This window comes from Chanos chanos, chromosome 15 (genome assembly GCF_902362185.1).
Source record: "Chanos chanos chromosome 15, fChaCha1.1, whole genome shotgun sequence".
Taxonomy (NCBI): domain Eukaryota; kingdom Metazoa; phylum Chordata; class Actinopteri; order Gonorynchiformes; family Chanidae; genus Chanos; species Chanos chanos.
This window is the reverse complement of record NC_044509.1, coordinates 4,139,282-4,157,446: the sequence shown is the minus strand read 5'-3', so window position 1 is coordinate 4,157,446 and position 18,165 is coordinate 4,139,282. Positions and strand designations below refer to the sequence as shown.

General features: G+C 42.8%; 2 protein-coding genes across 3 annotated transcripts in view; both read right to left on the bottom strand.

Annotated features, from left to right (window-relative positions):
* ruvbl2 (RuvB-like AAA ATPase 2) overlaps nt 1-9,910 on the bottom strand; it is a 10,517-nt gene extending 607 nt beyond the window's left edge. Inside the window, exons 1-14 of the mRNA XM_030792813.1 lie at nt 9,883-9,910; nt 8,996-9,050; nt 8,695-8,750; nt 7,583-7,724; nt 7,265-7,394; nt 5,252-5,318; nt 4,059-4,165; nt 3,317-3,410; nt 2,727-2,850; nt 2,324-2,418; nt 1,921-2,039; nt 1,558-1,677; nt 994-1,123; nt 1-108 (exon numbers count right to left, since the gene is read on the bottom strand). The exon at nt 1-108 is cut by the window's left edge and continues 7 nt beyond it. Of these exons, the coding sequence (XP_030648673.1) occupies nt 1-108; nt 994-1,123; nt 1,558-1,677; nt 1,921-2,039; nt 2,324-2,418; nt 2,727-2,850; nt 3,317-3,410; nt 4,059-4,165; nt 5,252-5,318; nt 7,265-7,394; nt 7,583-7,724; nt 8,695-8,750; nt 8,996-9,050; nt 9,883-9,894 (1,359 nt within the window). The 5' untranslated portion in view covers nt 9,895-9,910. The remainder of the gene's footprint in view (nt 109-993; nt 1,124-1,557; nt 1,678-1,920; nt 2,040-2,323; nt 2,419-2,726; nt 2,851-3,316; nt 3,411-4,058; nt 4,166-5,251; nt 5,319-7,264; nt 7,395-7,582; nt 7,725-8,694; nt 8,751-8,995; nt 9,051-9,882) is intronic.
* A 1,231-nt stretch (nt 9,911-11,141) lies between these two features.
* On the bottom strand, nt 11,142-17,174 carry ftr83 (finTRIM family, member 83). Of its 2 annotated transcripts, none has more exons than XM_030792806.1 (7): nt 16,522-17,174; nt 15,517-15,612; nt 15,048-15,281; nt 14,542-14,701; nt 13,993-14,046; nt 13,398-13,463; nt 11,142-11,668 (listed from the first exon to the last, which is right to left on the bottom strand). In XM_030792806.1, exons 1-7 carry the CDS (start codon nt 17,098-17,100, stop codon nt 11,142-11,144), a joined length of 1,716 nt encoding a protein of 571 aa, XP_030648666.1. In that variant the 5' UTR covers nt 17,101-17,174. The 2 variants fall into 2 exon arrangements, with proteins under 2 accessions (XP_030648666.1, XP_030648667.1); XM_030792807.1 differs by lacking the exon at nt 11,142-11,668 and adding an exon at nt 12,534-12,604.
* Nucleotides 17,175-18,165: the final 991 nt, after the last annotated feature.

Here is an 18,165-nt window from a genome sequence, read left to right as displayed (position 1 = left end):
GTTGAAGAGGAAGGAGTCCTGGTACTCCTTCATGTACTGAGAGGAGCGCTGCTCATCCAGGAACAGGGAGTAGACTCTCTTTATATCCTCCACCTGCACCTCCGTACCCTTAGGGAGGAGTCACAAAATTGATCAACCAGAGCTCACAAATTCCACCTCATGTAGCCAGCAGTTACACTAAGAGAGTAGGTTGTGAGGTCATCACAGACAGTCACACTAAGAGAGTAGGTTGTGAGGTCATCACAGACAGTTACACTAAGAGAGTAGGTTGTGAGGTCATCACAGGCAGTTACACTAAGAGAGTAGGTTGTGAGGTCATCACAGGCAGTTCTTTAAAGTTGACGATTTAGAGTGGAATCTGTGACCTTATGGATTTGATTTCATTGCGGTCGCACTCTCAGGCTGTCTAGTGTGTTATGGGTAATCTGAGGGGTTTGTTTAATGTATTAAAGCAAAGCATGTCTCCCAGACTGTTCTGTGTGTTAATGCAAAGGGTGTGTTAGAGACTTTTGTGTGGTAAGCTGGAGGGTTTATGGGAGAGAGAGAGAGAGAGAGAGCGAGGGAGAGAGAGACAGGGAGAGAGAGAGAGGAAGCAAAGAGACAGGCCATGTGTGAGAGTGTTTGGTGTGTTACAGTGGAGGGTTTGAGAGAGAGACAGGTCACATATGAGAGTGTTTTGCGTGTTACGGTGGAGGGTCTAAGAGACAGGTGGAACAGAGAGATGTAGGCTGTATACAGGCAGACGTGTGTGTGTGTGCGTGTATGTGTGTGTGTGTGTATGTGTGTGTGTGTGTGTGTGTGCGTGTATGTGTGTGTGCGTGTGCGCGCGTGTATGTGTGTGCGTGTGCGTGTGCGCATGTGTGTGTGTATGTGTGTGCGTGTGCGCATGTGTGCGTGTATGTGTGTGCGTGCGTGTGTATGTGTGTGCGTGCATGTGTATGTGTGCGTGCGTGTGTATGTGTGTGCGCGTGCGTGTCTTTTTTTTTTTTTTACCCTGCGTTTGCGGCACACCAGTCCGGCCGTGCTGATGAGCTGGATGGCGTAACGTAGCGATGTTTCCTGCCCGATACGCGTCAAGACTGTATGAGCTTCCTCACTCAGCTCCACATCCTCTTCCTCACACCTAAACACACACATCAAAAAGGAGTGTCAGCACTATGCTTGAATTTTTGGCTCCAACAGTGTGTGTGTGTGTGTGTGTGTGTGTGTGTATATGTGTGTATATGTGTGTGTGTGTGTGTGTGTGTGTGTGTGTGTATATGTGTGTATATGTGTGTGTGTGTGTGTGTGTATATGTGTGTATATGTGTGTGTGTGTGTGTGTGTGTGTATGTGTGTGTGTGTGTGTGTGCTTTTGCCATCGGTCCTGAGTGCTACAACATTCTGTTGTAATGGCAATGAAGACATCACCATATCAAACGTTTTTAGACGCTGTCTTCAGCAGAGCCGAGTAACAAATTCCTCAGAGCTGCATGCCTTAAAAACAGGATTTTTTTTTTTTGAGTCTGGTTTTCAGACGGCAGCAGACAGGATGCTGGCGATGGGGCCTTTCTCTGACCTGATCTTTAGGATCTGCCTGGTCTCTTTCTCGGTGTAGGGTGAGGTGGCGATGATGAGCAGGCGGTCCAGCATGTCGATGGGGATGCCGTGAGGAGACTGGTAGTTGGTGCCTCTGATCCTGCAGAACAAACGACAGAGGAAAAAAAAAAAACGGTAGTGAGAACAGGAAAGACAACAGGCACGCAGTTCCACGGGATTATTCCTCTGCTCCAGGCCAAGCCTTGGTCTACAGAGTGTGTGAGTGTGTGTGTGTGTGTGTGTGAGTGTGTGTGTGCGAATGCATGTGTAAATATATGTATGTATTTGTGTGTATAGTCGTATGTGTGTATTTGTGAGTACGTGTGCGTGTGTGTGTGTGTACCTGGTGATGCCTCGGTTGGTGGCCATAATGAGAACAGGTGAAAGGTCACTCTCCAAGGCACGGTTCAGGAAGGAGAAACACTCGATGTCCAACATATGAACTTCATCTATAAACAAAACCTGATCCAGAGCACACAACATCAGTCAGGACACACCTTAACACTCATGTCCACACCTTAACACTCATGTCCACAGATTAACACGATCGTCCACACCTTAAGGCTAATGTCCACACCTCAACACTAATGTCCACACCTTGAAACTAATGACCAAACCAACGAAAACCGTTGTCTTCTGTTCCTCCCACCCCACCAATACTCAAGACGCCCACCTTTACACAGACCGTGGGGTTCAGACTCCGGGCTGACACTGGCCTGTTGGACTCAGAGGGCTAAAAAACTCACCCCAGGTATAATCTCTGCCTTTCCCTCCTCTCTCCACTCCGACACCTTCGCATTGATCTGCTCCCGCACCTCCGACTTTATCTCTCCGGTGTCTCCTGCACGGACACACACACACACACACACACACACACACACACACACAGCCAGAGATCAGAAAACAACCACGACACACCCCGCACAGACCTCCGGAGACGTCTCAACAACCTTTTCTCAAATCCCTTTCGTTTTCTTTACACTCATAACATTTACTCTCTGAGTGGGTGCTTTGGGCACCGAGTGGGACTTTTAAAATACCGGTTGAATGACCGTTTTAGAAAACCACACACAAAAGAAACCGTCCCGTGTGCTGACAGCAGGCGAGGTCACAGGCAGAAGGCCGAGAGAGACACGAGAAGGTCCAAACCTGAGAACAGGGCCAGGAAACCCTGTGTGCGACTGTTAATGACGTCGATCTCATGAAGAGAGACGGTGTGGACCACCTCCTTACGCTTCTGCAGCTCCCCCTCTGGACACTGCACGAACTGCGTCTGAGGGAAGAATAAAAATAAGAAAAGGTGAGCCCACCCCCCCCCAGGCGGGAGGTCAAAATGGCCGAGGGACACGCACGAGTTTAATCTTTCATTATTCGCAATGTTATATACGAACGTTTAAGGAGACAAGCCTGTTGGTAGATAGAGAAGACAGATTTTACCCACAGACTCTTCATCCAACAGAAATGAGGTCTGTGTTTTGTGCATGTCCCAGTTTCAATCTAATCTTAGTTCAGCCGTCATTTCTCAGGCATTACCTGGTGGTTACCTGCACCTCTTACATGACCTACTTACTGACACACCACTTCAAATGGACACTTTTACGCACGAGATGTGAGGCACTCAAGCACTAAGCAGAGCATCGCCCAGTTTTTAATTCGTTTGAACGCTCAGTGACTTTCAATAATTATCTGGAACCCAGAGTAATTCACTCTGTGTGTGTGTGTGTGTGTGCGGTGCCTACCTGTGCCCCCATGGCGTCGTAATCTCGGGCTCGTGTGAAGGAGCGGCCCAGTTTACTGATCTTGCCCGTAGCTTTGTCTATGGTGATGACATCACTACACAGGACAGGAGAGGAGGAGGAGAGCCAATCAGAACAAAGTTCTCAACCAAGCACGCATCCGAACCACAGGCGTGTTTAAGTACTGCCACAACATTTCATCTATGCACCCTGCACCCTCAAGATTCTGGACTATTAGTCATTCCAAGAGTTAAAAAGAAGTCCACTGTCAACCGAGCCTTTTCCTACCACTCTCCCTTCCTCTAGAATAGTCTACCAACAGAAATTACAGAATCAAACTCTCTTCATAACTTTAAAACCAAACTAAAGACTTATCTATTTTCTCTAACTTATGGATTATATCATTTTGATTTGACTTTGTTGTGTACATGTAAAGCCCTTTGAGACTATAAACAGTGATACTGGGCTCTAAACAAACTTGTATTTTTATTATTATTATTAATATTATTATTATTACTTTCTCTAAGCAGAGAATAAACATGCTGCCTGCAAATAAATCAGAAAAACTACACAGGTCCAGTCTAACACAGAAACAGACAGATTTTGCATTATGAAATAACTAAAAGAACAGAGTGACTGTACATTTTTAATAAACTCAGTCTGTGCATTTTCATAAAAGTCAGTTTTAATAAAATCAGTCTGTGCCTTTTAATAAAATCAGTTTGAATAAAATCAGTCTGCTCACCCTGCCTGGATCCTCTCTTTACTTAAACTCTCTATCATTTTACTGCCCAGGTCATAGATGGTCTCCATCTCCGTGGTCTTCAGAGTCAGCTTGCCTACTTTGGCTCCCTGCAGGAGGAGGAGGAGGAGAAGGAGGAGGAGAAAAATTAAAAAAAGAAAAAAAGACAAACATACTCATTTCAAACGGGTTCAGTCAAGGACAGCTTCCCTTCTGGGTAACTGAGTTTTTAATGAACCCGTCTCCGAGATGTCGTCTGAAAGCGCGCACACACACACACACACACACACACACACACACACCTCATTTATCAGTCTCATGAGAGTTCAGCTGGGGACAAGGGAACTTATCGTCAATCTAGTCTATATTACACTGAAAACCTGATTTCCCTTTTGGGAGGTGATAGATATCTTTAATATCATCATCTCAGGTATAATAAATTGTTTATTATGACGTGGAAGACAGCTGAGGGGACGCTGGCTTTGTCTTCGCTCCCCGTAGGACAGACAGACAGTCAAGAAGCACTAAAGTTAACTTCTTCTCTTCCATAAAGAAAATAGTTTGTGTGGATATTAGGCCTCTATCCTGACTGATTTTTCAATTACTTGGAAAATGACAGGTGGAAAAAAAAACAACAACTATAAACTGTAGTGAACCGTTAGATTGTGGAATTCTTTACCAACAGCTTTTTGATTTAAAAATGAAATCAGCAGCTTTCAGTAAGGTTCTGAATAGGCTGGAAGAACCTGAGTTTGCTGTTAAACAATCATTTCCAGAAACTGAGAGAAATGAACAAACAAACAAACAAAAAAACACAGAACTCTAAAATTTCACTGAAATTAAAAATAGGACCAAATGTCTCTGTGTGATACTTTACTCAGCTGCTTATCAAATGATCAAAATCAAAGTTCATGTTTTTAAACTCCTGGGTGTACAGTCACTGCACACTCCTCATCAGGAGAAACATGTCTTTTATAAAGTGTGTGTAATGTCACTGTTTTGGCCAGAAAAACATACCACACTGATGGACTTTATGACGGTGTCAAAACAAATGTGTGTTGTGTCGTGTTGTGTGACTGGTAGCAACGTAATGAGAGCAGAACTGATCAGTGTAAACCCTGACAGTTCCCCTGAGGTTGACAGCTGTCTGAGTACAGGATGAGGGATAGAAACACACACACAGGATCCAGACTCACCGTTCCTGTGGCCGGCCTGTCGATCTGAATCTCCACCACCTCTCCTTCAATGATCTCTGTCTCCTCCCTACAAAACACACAGGACCAGCCTAATGAATCCACCCCATCCTCATCCAACAAATAACACACACACACATCTGACAAATAACATACACACATCTGACAAATACCCTACACACATCCGACAAATACCACACACACATCCGACAAATACCACACACACATCCGACAAATACCACACACACATCCGACAAATACCACACACACATCCGACAAATACCACACACACATCCGACAAATACCACACACACATCCGACAAATACCACACACACATCTGACAAATACCACACACACATCCGACAAATAACACACACACATCCGACAAATACCACACACACATCCGACAAATACCACACACACATCCGACAAATACCACACACACATCCGACAAATAACACACACACATCCGACAAATACCACACACACATCTGACAAATACCACACACACATCCGACAAATAACACACACACATCCGACAAATAAGATACACACACATCTGACAAATACCACACACACATCCGACAAATAACACACACACATCTGACAAATAACACACACACATCCGACAAATAAGATACACACACATCTGACAAATACCACACACACATCCGACAAATAACACACACACATCCGACAAATACCACACACACATCCGACAAATACCACACACACATCCGACAAATACCACACACACATCTGACAAATACCACACACACATCCGACAAATAACACACACACATCCGACAAATAAGATACACACACATCTGACAAATACCACACACACATCCGACAAATACCACACACACATCCGACAAATAACACACACACATCCGACAAATAACACACACACATCCGACAAATAACACACACACATCCGACAAATAACACACACACATCTGACAAATAACACACACACATCTGACAAATAACACACACACATCTGACAAATAACACACACACATCTGACAAATAAAACACACACATCTGACAAATAAAACATACAGCACCAGCCTAATGTCTCCCCCTCATTCTCAACAAATGGATACCACAAATAAAACTACACAAAAAAAAAACACCAACACAATATTAAATTGATGCAATATGCAAATAAATTTTGCATTTCCCCCCACTGACAACCAAACCGAAACGCCTGTCTTTTCTCTCTCATTAAACATATACCCTGACAGTCCCACCCACTTCATTCTGTCTTCTCTCCCTCATTAAACATATACCATATCCAATATAACATATACCACATACAGTATAATGTATATCATTATACTGTATAACATATACAGTCCCACTCACTTGATTCTGTCTTCTCTCCCTCATTAAACATATACCATATCCAGTATAACATATACCACATACAGTATAATGTATATAATTATACTGTATAACATATACAGTCCCACTCACTTGATTCTGTCTTCTCTCCCTCATTAAACATATACCATATCTAGTATAACATATACCATATACTGTATAATGTATACAGTCCCACCCACTTGATTCTGTCTTCTCTCCCTCATTAAACATATACCATATCCAGTATAACGTATACCGTATACAGTATAATGTATATCATTATACTGTATAACGTATACAGTCCCACCCACTTGATTCTGTCTTCTCTCCCTCATTAAACATATACCATATCCAGTATAACATATACCGTATACAGTATAATGTATATCATTATACTGTATAACGTATACAGTCCCACTCACTTGATTCTGTCTTCTCTCCCTCATTAAACATATACCATATCCAGTATAACGTATACCGTATACAGTATAATGTATATCATTATACTGTATAACGTATACAGTCCCACTCACTTGATTCTGTCTTCTCTCCCTCATTAAACATATACCATATCCAGTATAACATATACTACATACAGTATAATGTATATAATTATACTGTATAACGGATACAGTCCCACTCACTTGATTCTGACCCCGATGGCCTTGCGGAAAGCCTGACTGAGTGCCTCCGTTTTGCTCATCTCCAGAGAGAAGATCTCACTTCCTGCCAGAGCAGTGAAGGGCGTGTCCGGGCCAAGTGACTGAGCAATGCCTGTCCAATCAGAACGCACGAATTTAAAACAAAAGTCCAGAGGTACGGACCTCTGTCAGTAAAAACCAAAAGCTACAGGAACATTCTGTTAACACCAGCCATGCATGAATCACTACATCCCCGTACGAACATCATAGGAAAATGAGGGGAAGGCTCATATAAGGCTAAACAAACGTTGCTGTGGTTACCCATAGCGATGGCTGTCTTCCCTGTGCCCGGCTGGCCGGCAATGAGGACAGCACGGCCGGCGATGTGTCCATCTTTAATCATCTCTAGGATCAGTCCTGCTGCCCGCCGGGAGGCCAGCTGACCCACCATCCCCTGAGACACCTGGGAAACAGAGAGAGAGAGAGAGAGAAAAAAAAACGTCTGTCAAAAGCAGCTTGACCTGAAAAAATGTTTCTTACTTATCTAGTGTTAAGTCACTATGGGAAAGAATCATCCACTCTGTCTCTGAGGGTATCCTCTGTGCTGAGGGTTGTGTTTGGACAAGCATTAAGATATCTGTTAGATATCTAATAATGTACAATACTATAAGTTTATTTAGAGCCCAATATCACTGGTAGAGACAACTGGCATGAACGGAAGAATTACTGGGAAAGTAATAAGAAAGTGGTCTGAGAGGAGTAAGGAGAGACGACAACGTGAGAGATATTTAGATATAAACATGTCTGTTTCACAAAGAACCACTGTGTCAGAAACTCTTTAACTGAAGTGGGTTCAACAGTGCAAAACTACAACTACACTTTACAGTTTGGCATTTGGCAGACGCTTATATCCAAAGCGACTTACAATAAGTGCATCAATCAGGTTAAATTACCCCATAAGTGAAAGCTTGTGGTAAGAACGCAAATTAATTAATCTCAGTATCACGCTTCCTGTATATTCTGTGACAGGACCTGTGACATAGGGACAAGGTCATTACATGTATTAATTACATGTATTTATTTACTTAAATACAACATCACAGAAAGACAGGTTAAACAGTGGGGAACAGGTGGCTTCCCGCAAAGGTGGGTTTTCATTTTCCTGCGGAAGATGGCAAGAGATTCCGCAGTCCTGACTGACCGAGGGAGGTCATTCCACCACCGGCGGAACAACGATAATAGTAACGGCTTTGGAAACGAGAGTTTCATTAATCCCAGTCAGAATTCCTGACTGTCTGCGTAGTAAACGCAAAGACAGATAAAGGAGTCTCTTTTAAAATCCTGTGAGTTTTACTGTAAAGGACATGTGTCAGTGAGTCAGTCGAACATGATTCCTCTCTAACTGGTCTGCCGTGTCGGAGAAAGAGTTTTACCTGCCGCGGCTCCAGAGCATCGTCCAATCCAAGGCCACGGATATGAGAGTGCGCACCTGAGACATGAACGGCAAAAACAGCATATTTCACTTTGACATAAATACAGGAAAAGATCAGTGGTAAATGCAATATGGCATATGAATAACATCTGTAAGGGTTTCATGAAGCAAAAAAAAAAAAAAAAAAATATATATATATATATATATATACACACGCACATACACTACAGAGGGAACTCTGTTATTTCATACTGACTGATACGATGGATAACTGTGTTGTTAACCTACAGTTCCTCACTCACCAATTCTCTCTATCCTGGTGATGTCACGCACCTCGGGAACCTTTGTACTTGCCATCTGTTTGGGGTAGGAAAGGAGGGGATATTAGTGGCTGAAGTACAAATGACAATTATACTTCCGACTGTCAAAGTTACAAAATGCTCTGTTTTTTCAAAAGGTTAAATTAACGGTTTCTGTGCATTTACGTAAAATACGGATTAACGATTCTCGCACTAAACAAATTCAACTGTCACTTCAGTCCAGTAGTGAATAGCCCAGTTACTCCTGCCATTCTACAACGTTCTGTGTTGCCATAGTGATAGAGAAACCACAACAAAGTTTCTTAGCTGCCAATTTATCCGGCAAAAAAGTGAGAAAAAAATATCCTGAGAAAAATTCGACAGTAAATATCGCGCTCTAAGTTGTGCGCACTTCCAGTTTTACATAGCAGCGGCATATAAGATAGACAACAACATACCCAAAACTGCGACTCTACCAGTGTCTTGAACGGTTAGCATGGTTAGCTGCTTTAACAAGCTATCTTAACAATAAGTATTTGTCGCTGCATTAAAAGGAGTCATTTCCTTAAAGCGCGATCTCCAGTGCAGTATACTGATGTTACTACGTTTCATATTAAAAAGTGAGCATTTGTTCCATTTGTTCGACTTATTTGCACTCATGATGCCTAGCTTACACATGTGCAACGATGCTAACCGATTAGCTGTTAGCTGCGACTGTTCCATTCATTGGTTTCTTAGTTTTTACTGGACATCTATAGCTAAAATACCACTAAAGTACTTCGCAACATAGAATTAATGTAATCAGGAAGCGTATCGATTACAATCAGACTACCAGCTGCTAAAATGTTTTGAACATTAGCAGAGATTAAAGCGGCATGCTGTGCACTCACCTGCGCTGCCATCTTCACTCAAATGAGGCGGCGGGTTCTGATCAAGTGTACCACCAAACCCTTCCGAGTTGGAGACAGTACTCACATAACAGTTCCTTCGGTTTCGGTTCAGGTTGAGTTACGGTCTCTGTGCAGTGTTCAAATAGCGGCCTCTCTTTGTTCGTAATTGTCAAAGAAAATATGAATAACTCTCCCAAATACGGATGTTATTTTTTATATATAGAAGACTGTTAAAAAACAAATAAATAAAAACAACAGCCTTTCCACCATATTGTTTGTTCGCGTCTTCAAATTCAACAAGTTTACTCTGATCTGAAAAGTTTAAATTATGATGGATACAGTGTGTCTTGTATGTGATGAGTAAGAATGAACCTGGCGGGATGATCGCGCTATCAAACGGAACAGCATCCACAGGAATAGCCTACTTCTACTACTAATACTACTAATGACGCTACTACTTCTACTACTACTACTAATAAATCACATAGTGGATATATTATAAGAATATACATAGTGAAAGAACACATTTGTGTGAATTCATCTGTTTATCACCCTTTTTCTCAACATTTTCCTTCACTCAAACTCATGTGACAGTTCAGTCACGTTTGAAACAAAAGTGGCCAGAAGATGTCGCTACTGTCATTTTCTGAGACCTCAACTTCTCAGCTCTGTTTTACAGGGCCATAGTCAAGATGTACTCTTAATTACTCTTACAGTCAGAACTTAGCTAGAGTCTTAATCATTCCAAATGATCTGAGTAACAAATTTATCCCCTAAAACGAGTGAGTCCAGTGTTTGAGTCTGCACCATTTATTGAATTTTCATCATTGTGCACAATATTCAAAACAACAGTAAATATTTTATTTTGAAATATTGATATGCATAACACAGAGCACTCATGTTACTCTAATTCTTTAAAAAAGAGGATTCTATCCTTATGATTTCAAAACAAAATGCTTCATATATTTGTATTTCACACACAATATGAGGAACTGTAGAGATTTCATCACAAGATAAGTGATATGTTAACAAAAAACATTCTTTGAAATCCATTATATTCATATTTCTAACAAATCTAATACACAGTGAGTAGCTTGCATACATTTCAGGAGAACACACATTTATATAACTGATTCAGAAAAAAAAAAAAAAAAATCAACAACAAAACCAAGGTGAGTTCTTTAATCATCTGTATGTACACTTACCACATATATAATTCTAAATATATACTAACTTACAGGCAGCACATGTAAAACCGACTATAACTGGCAAATGGTGATGGCTGATTCATACCAAACCCAGAACCCTGGGTACACGGGTTCGCTGAAGGACGCTTTGAACTGATGAATGAGGGACATGTTGTCGGACACGTTGTAGAAAGACAGAGTTCCTCCCGTGTAATCGAGGAAGATCCCAATCCGGGAGGAGTAGGGAGCGTTGATCTCTGTCTGGTCTTTGCTGTGACGGGCGGAGTAGCTGGAGTCGGAGCAGAAGAGGCTCCAGGACTTGCGGTTGTAGCCGATTCTCGCCGCGTCCCCGTAACCGGTTCTCTTGATGCCTTTGTAGGTCACCCCAAGGGCTGCTCCCTCTCCGCTCCAATCCACCTCCCAGTAGTAGGCGCCACCGGACAGGGCCTCTTTACACAGCACCTGGGGTAAGCAGTCGAATCTCTGGGAGCTGTCTTGGTAAGACTGGGGGTCTCTCTTCAGGGCGGCCTTCCTGTTCCCTCGTGACAGGTACAACTGTCTGTAAGCAGTATTGGAGTCCAGTGTGAGCTGACAAGCATCTGTAAAATATCCAAGAGAGAAGCGCATTGAGTTAGACACGCTTAAATGAGATGGAACTCTGATTGCATTATGTCGCGGGGGAGGGAAAGCAGTAGGGACAACATAAAACATGTCTTGCTTTTTCCCTCAGCACGTGTAGCGGCGGCCGTGCTATCCCATTTGCTGAAATGAGGCATATGTTAGTGTTGTGCTGACACAGCAAATAAGCCTTTCTTGATCCATGGACATCTCTAGACACACGTCTTAGCATTTGCAAGTCTCTTTTCCATCTTTTTTTTTTTTTTTTGCCTTCGCGACAATGGCAAGGACATCAAAATGCACTGAAGCAAGATCTTTTTCATCTTCTTAGTGGCTTTATCTGTTAAAAGTGCTTTAAACTTCTTTTGTTATCAAGAAACGCCCCTAAAGTCTCCTTTAAAATGGAATTTTCCGTAAGTGGACGGATTACGACCTGAAAGTTTTGTGCGGCATCCGCGGGGGCGAACTGTACCGAATAGTGTGTCGCTTTTCAAATGTGCATGGGTCAAGTTCAAAGGTCAAAACAGTCCAAACATTAATATCACCGAGTCAAAAAAAAAAACAAAATCAAATTCAGTACCTTACATCCCATTAAAAAAAAAAAAAACACCAAAGACAAAGGACACATTCAGACCACAAACAAAACAAGTGAACTATCCTCCGGTTTGTCAGCTGATGCATGTACGACCCTCATATTTTGCATGCAAGATGTTAAAACAAAACAAAACAAAACAAAAACAAAAAAAACAAAAGCAGAACTGGGCTCAACAGGCGTTCACCAGCATGCAGGTAGAGCGTCTGGAAGTGATCACCTGCCTGGCAGCCGGGTCTGTCCGTCACAGCCGCTCAAAGCTGATTGGACATTAGGAGGTGGGAGCGGTGGCGACCGCCAGAGGAACCGCGAGAATGTCTCTCATCTAAAGAGCCAAGAGTGTCAGACACACAGCCGTGACAGGAACCAAACAAAAAAAAAAAAAGCCCCCCAACACCACCAGGAACCAGACCCACAACAATAATGACCTCACATTCACAACCGATAATGAGGCCAAGAACTGGCAAGTTACGTGCATCCTTTTGCTTTGAAAGTATTCAAGATTTCAGGTTGAAGTGTTTACGTTAAAATGACTTCATACCATGACAGAGTGGTACTAGCGCCTATAGTTCCTGCACAAGTTACATGACAGAATGGTACTAGAGCCTGTAGTTCCTGCACAAGTTACAGGAATGTCCTCCCATCCTCCTCTAAATTACACCCACTCGTTCAACAGAGCAAGTGAGTCCACTCATATACAAACCCAGTATCTCAGGAATGCTGTCAAACAACTCCTACTCAACCCAACCCACTGCTGGGTTAAAGGTTTGGCTGTATTTCTCCATTGCCTGAAAGCTAAATTTTTGCCTTTGAGACCGAGCAGATTTAAATTTAAAAAATGTATATGTGTAATCCTAAAATAACAAGGCCTACCGGAGCCATAAGTCAGCCCCGTATTCAAAAACGTTACCTTTAAAAACAATTTTTTGTTATGTTCAGAAAAGGAAACGATTGAACCTTGACCTTGAACTTCATCACAGAAAACACTACAGGGACAACATGAAGACAAGTGGTTTTGACTCCACTTGGTGTCATTTGGGCAGATATGGACAGATTTTGTTTGTTTGTTTGTTTGTTTTGGAATTTATTTGGTGAAAAGCAACAGAACTCAGACTTACACTGTAGGAATTCCTCTCTGCTACGTGGATGGTGGCTTGGAGACTTGTACAGGTCAATTTCGTCAGCTGAGGAAACAAAACGGAAGAAAACGCTTCATTCAACATTCAGTCGCTGCAAATATTTGATTTCTATGTGTTGAACGTTTCAGTTCCTGGGACTGAAACAAGCTGCACTGTTAAAAGGGGTGATTAAAAAAAATTCCTGGCCCTGTTCTGCTCTGTGTATGGGATCTTATCTGTGATTGTAAATATTGAAAGTTACTTTGGCAACACCGTGACTTTCAGGAACTTTCCAAGACCCAGTCAAGCACAACAGAGAGTGAGTAAATACATAAATTGAACTTGTATTTCAAAACTATAACAGTGAACTGATGTGCTAAAAAACTGCAACGTTTCCCTACAGCCGGTGCACCTGCCTACTTCATATCCATAAGACATAAAACGGTCCAACGTATGCAGGATGTTGCCTAGTAACCAGACAACAATCTCCTGATTCTTAACGCTGGCGTTCAAAAACATTCCTTTCCGACATTCCAGCCATTTTTCACAAAGAAAACAGCAAGGGGTTTCATATTTTTCATTTTCTTTTACTCACATTTCATAGTTTTCCTTTTCTTGTCATCCAGCTGACAGAAGGGCATTTTGTTGACTGAAAAAGGATAATGCTATGTTAGAGTCAGGGTTTTAATTCGGGTGATAATAATTTGAAATAAATGATTAATACTGATATGAACTATGAATTATTCAAGTAATAAAATAAAGCACTTATACATCTGATAATGAAAGTCTTAATCACCTCTAGTTAAAATGTTTTTAGGAAAGTAAAGAACACTATAACACATTTACTCATTATCATTTAGATGCATAAAGCATATGCATGTGTATACCTGACATCAGCATCAACCAAAAAACTTATCAAGGCGTTAATAGAGCACTTTATGAAATATTACACACATAAAAAAAGTAAAATTTCACAATAACATGATTTCGGGAGCAACCTGTGGTTCACTGAATTGTACTTGTTTAGTAAAGATACCCAAACTGTTCCATCATGACACATTTTCATAATATATTCCACAGTGCCTTTACCAGAGGTGTGGCTATGAACAAATTGCTCTGGTACTCGCATTCAAGGGCGACTCACTAGTTTTGGCCACTTTGACCAGCTCCTCGTTGCTGAACTCGTTCAGATGCTGCTTCATCTCGGACACTGTCTTGGAGATCGGGCCGAAGGAGAAGTAGGGGTTGACGGTAACCGTGGGCAACTCTTCGGCCTCGGTCTGAGCGATGAGCATGTGGTAGCTCTGCAACGCACGGAAAAGACGATCTGTCAGTGACTTCAAATCACACACTCGTGTGTTTGTCTCCTGGTCATAAATCAGCTTATCTGGGGCAGCTTAGCTTTTCAGCTGTCACCCCTGAACACAATCATATCTATAGTACACATAGATATTTATAATCAGACTGGCTTTGACGGAATGAATATCTTATGGAGAAGGACTTCAGCATTCAGCATTAAGTCAACGGTCAGAGCTGTCCAATGGAAGTGTTCCTTCTCCTATTGGTCGATATGGAATTCTGTCTCAGTAATATCTTGGTAACTGAAGAATTCTGCTTCATAGTGCAGCTGCTCAGGGCATGTTTAGTCACCTGGATGAAGTGGATGTGGTCTTCAGTGCGCGAGAGCTGCGTCAGTTCGTTGTCCCTCCTCTTCAGGTCGGCGATCTCGTGACCCAGCCGATCCATGTGCCCCTCGGCGGTGTTCAGCGCCGCCTTCTTATTGGACGAGATGAGTTTGGCCATTTCCTGTTGCATCCGCTCGATGGAACGCAGCATGTCCGAGAAAAGTTTCTCGCTCTCCTGCAGGGCCCGCTGAGCTGAGTTCTGAGGAGAGATTCAATTCTGTTTCAATTCACTTGTCCGTTCACACTCGATTCAGTTTTAATGTCTACGTGTAGTGATTTTAAAGCAATGGGGTTAAGAGACTGCTCTCATGTGAGGACACAGCTGCAGAGGGAATTTAGCATGTTTGTATTGGCTTTATGGGAGGACTAAGTTTGACGGCCAAGATTTAAGGGCGGGTGCGTTTTTTAATCTGGTCTCGTTTGCTTTGGCCTACCTTCAGCGCGTCCACTGCTTGTTTCAGCTCATCCATTTGTTTGACCCTATCGTGGATCTTCTCCTGAATCTCAGCCTGCGTGGCTCCCAACCGTTGCTGTAATGAAACGAAACAAGGTTAAAAAAAAAAACAAAAACACAAAACAAGACAATCAGCTTGTGATTCTGTGCACCTGCTGCATGATGCAAAGGGAAACATTTGATTTGGGCTCAAGTTCACTTGACACACAGGATTGTCCATTGCCTCTAAATGATGACAACACTCCTGCATGAAGCAAAATAATAATAATAATAAAAAAAAAAACCCTGGCAATTCAAGCTAGTTCAGACTATGAATATTTGAAAGTTAAGAATATATTGATCAAGATCTCAATTCATTTTCATCTTAATTTCCACTTAACAGGGTTATAGACTCAGTCTCTCATGTCCTTGTGCGCTGCAAGTACAAGATATGAGGAAACAAGTTAAAAGACCATCTCTTTCAACAAGCCCCAACCCTCCTCTACAGAACTACAGTAATTCTCCTCTTCTCCTGTTTGTTTAAGGGGTTTGGCAAATAACACAATGTATTTTCTTCTGTCTCCTCCCTCACAGCCACTCCAAGAAACCAGACCGGTGGCCTTGCTTGTTTGGTTTCAAACAGCTCTGGAATTTTTTAGATCTTTTTTTTTTTCTTTTCTTTTCTTTTTAGTCAAATGTGAATATTAGAACGCTAAGAGGCTATGCTTGAGATGAAACGGGAGAGGGACGATTCTCTCAGGTTGCGCTAACGGATTTTGATAAGTGCGTCTGCGTTGTTATGGCAACGATATCGGCAGCGCTGCCGCCACTTTGGTCAACATCATTATCGACACGCAAAAAAAGAGAAGATATTTTAACAATAGTCAAAGTCGCAGATAAACTCGCTGACACGGCACAGCGGCAGACACACCCATCCCCTACACACACACACACACACACACACACACACACACACACTCCTGCAAAAGATCTCAAGTTTCCTTACTTGCATCTCCGCTCTCTCCTGCTCGGCCGACACCATGTCGTGACCCTTGTGCTCCTTCACGGTACACAGCACGCAGATGCACATGTGATCGGTGCGACAGTAAAGTTCCAGACCTTTCTGGTGCTGGGGGCAGATCTGTCGGTCCAGGTGCCCGATCTCGTCCACCAGCTTGTGCCTCTTGAAGGTGGCCGACTCGTAGTGAGGCTTCAGGTGCTTCTCGCAGTAAGAGGCAAGGCACATGAGGCAGGACTTGACGGCTTTGAGCTTTTTCCCGATGCACATGTCGCACCCCACGTCCCTCGGCCCGGCGTAGTTGTAGTCGGGGGACGGGGGGGCCGGCGGGAAGGATTCGGAGGAGGCGCGGTTCATGCTGGAGCTCCTGGAGGAGTAAAGGGGACGAGGAGTGGGTCTCTTGTTGTAAGTGACGCGACACTGGGGACAGAGGAACGAACCGGTATGGTCGGCGTGGTCCCAGTACGTCTTCAGACAGATGGAGCAGAAGATGTGACCGCAGGGTATGGACACGGGGTCTCTAAGATCCTCTTTGCACAGGTAACAGGTTTCCTGATCAAGCGACATGGGCAAACGCTGGCGACGTAAATCCTCTTTTGAAGCTGAACTGTGTAGGAGTGTCTCGTAGCGTTGGGTAGAGGTTGACACGTCTGTGTGTGTATGTGTGTGAGGCTTCAGTGGCAAAGTGAAACACAGGTGCTACTGCAGCGTGTTTTAAAGAGTAAACAGTGAGGGAGGTTAAACTGGTTGAACAGAAACCAGTCAACGAAGTGGGGGTGTGGCCAGGCCAGGTGAGGAAGGAGCAGGAGAGAGAGAGAGAGAGAGAGAGTGATGGAGAGAGATAGAGAGAGAGAGAGAGAGAGAGAGAGAGAGAGAGAGAAGGAGAGTGAGTGAGAGAGAGAGAGAGAGAGAGAGAGAGGGAGAGAGAGAGAGAGAGAGAGAGTGATGGAGAGAGATAGAGAGAGAGAGAGAAAGAGAAAGAGAGAGAGAGAGGCAAATGCCAGTCGTCAGTCAAAGAGGGACTGAATACAGAATGCGTGAAGTATGAGTGAAATGTGTGATCTCAGGACACAACATTGTTTTGACAGTTGCGACTTACGGCGAGGACAAAAGATGGCAACTCTTTCTGAAGCTCCAGTTTGTAAAATTCCAGCGAGGACCACACCTCGTCGCTGAAACAGAGATGTTTGCATCATTCGCTGTGTCACAATGCTGTAATCACGACATGACAGCGGCTTTTGTCATTCACCTACAGTTACTGCCTTTGATTATATAAATCTTGTCAACATTCTGCTGATCCAATCATTCACTTTTCATGTATTCATTCACTCTCTACACACCCAAAGCTGGTTTGAAATTTAAAATACAATTATTTGAACCATAATTATACTTTAAAATGAAATCCAGTCTGTGTGGTACATATTACAAATGCAATTACGTACCACGATTTTTAAGATTTCCATGACATCAACTTTCCATATGGTAATTTTTGGCGTAAGATTTCCGCTTGATAAATTTGTTTACACACGAAGACCCCTGCTTTACCTCTGAGAAGCAGAGAAATCCACTTCTTTCCATTATGAATTATAAAAAGTGTTGAAAGCCTTACAACGGCCACGTTTCCCACGCCAA

Bases quoted from the DNA above. Each gene is read 5' to 3' on its own strand.
- ftr83 (XM_030792806.1), bottom strand. From the start codon at position 17,100: ATGTCGCTTGATCAGGAAACCTGTTACCTGTGCAAAGAGGATCTTAGA. The intron at 15,613-16,521 runs GTAAGGAAACTT...GTTTCATTACAG, and splicing joins AGGAGAGAGCGGAGATGCAA to CAACGGTTGGGAGCCACGCA. The intron at 14,047-14,541 runs GTGAGTCGCCCT...ATCCTTTTTCAG, and splicing joins GGTCAAAGTGGCCAAAACTA to TCAACAAAATGCCCTTCTGT.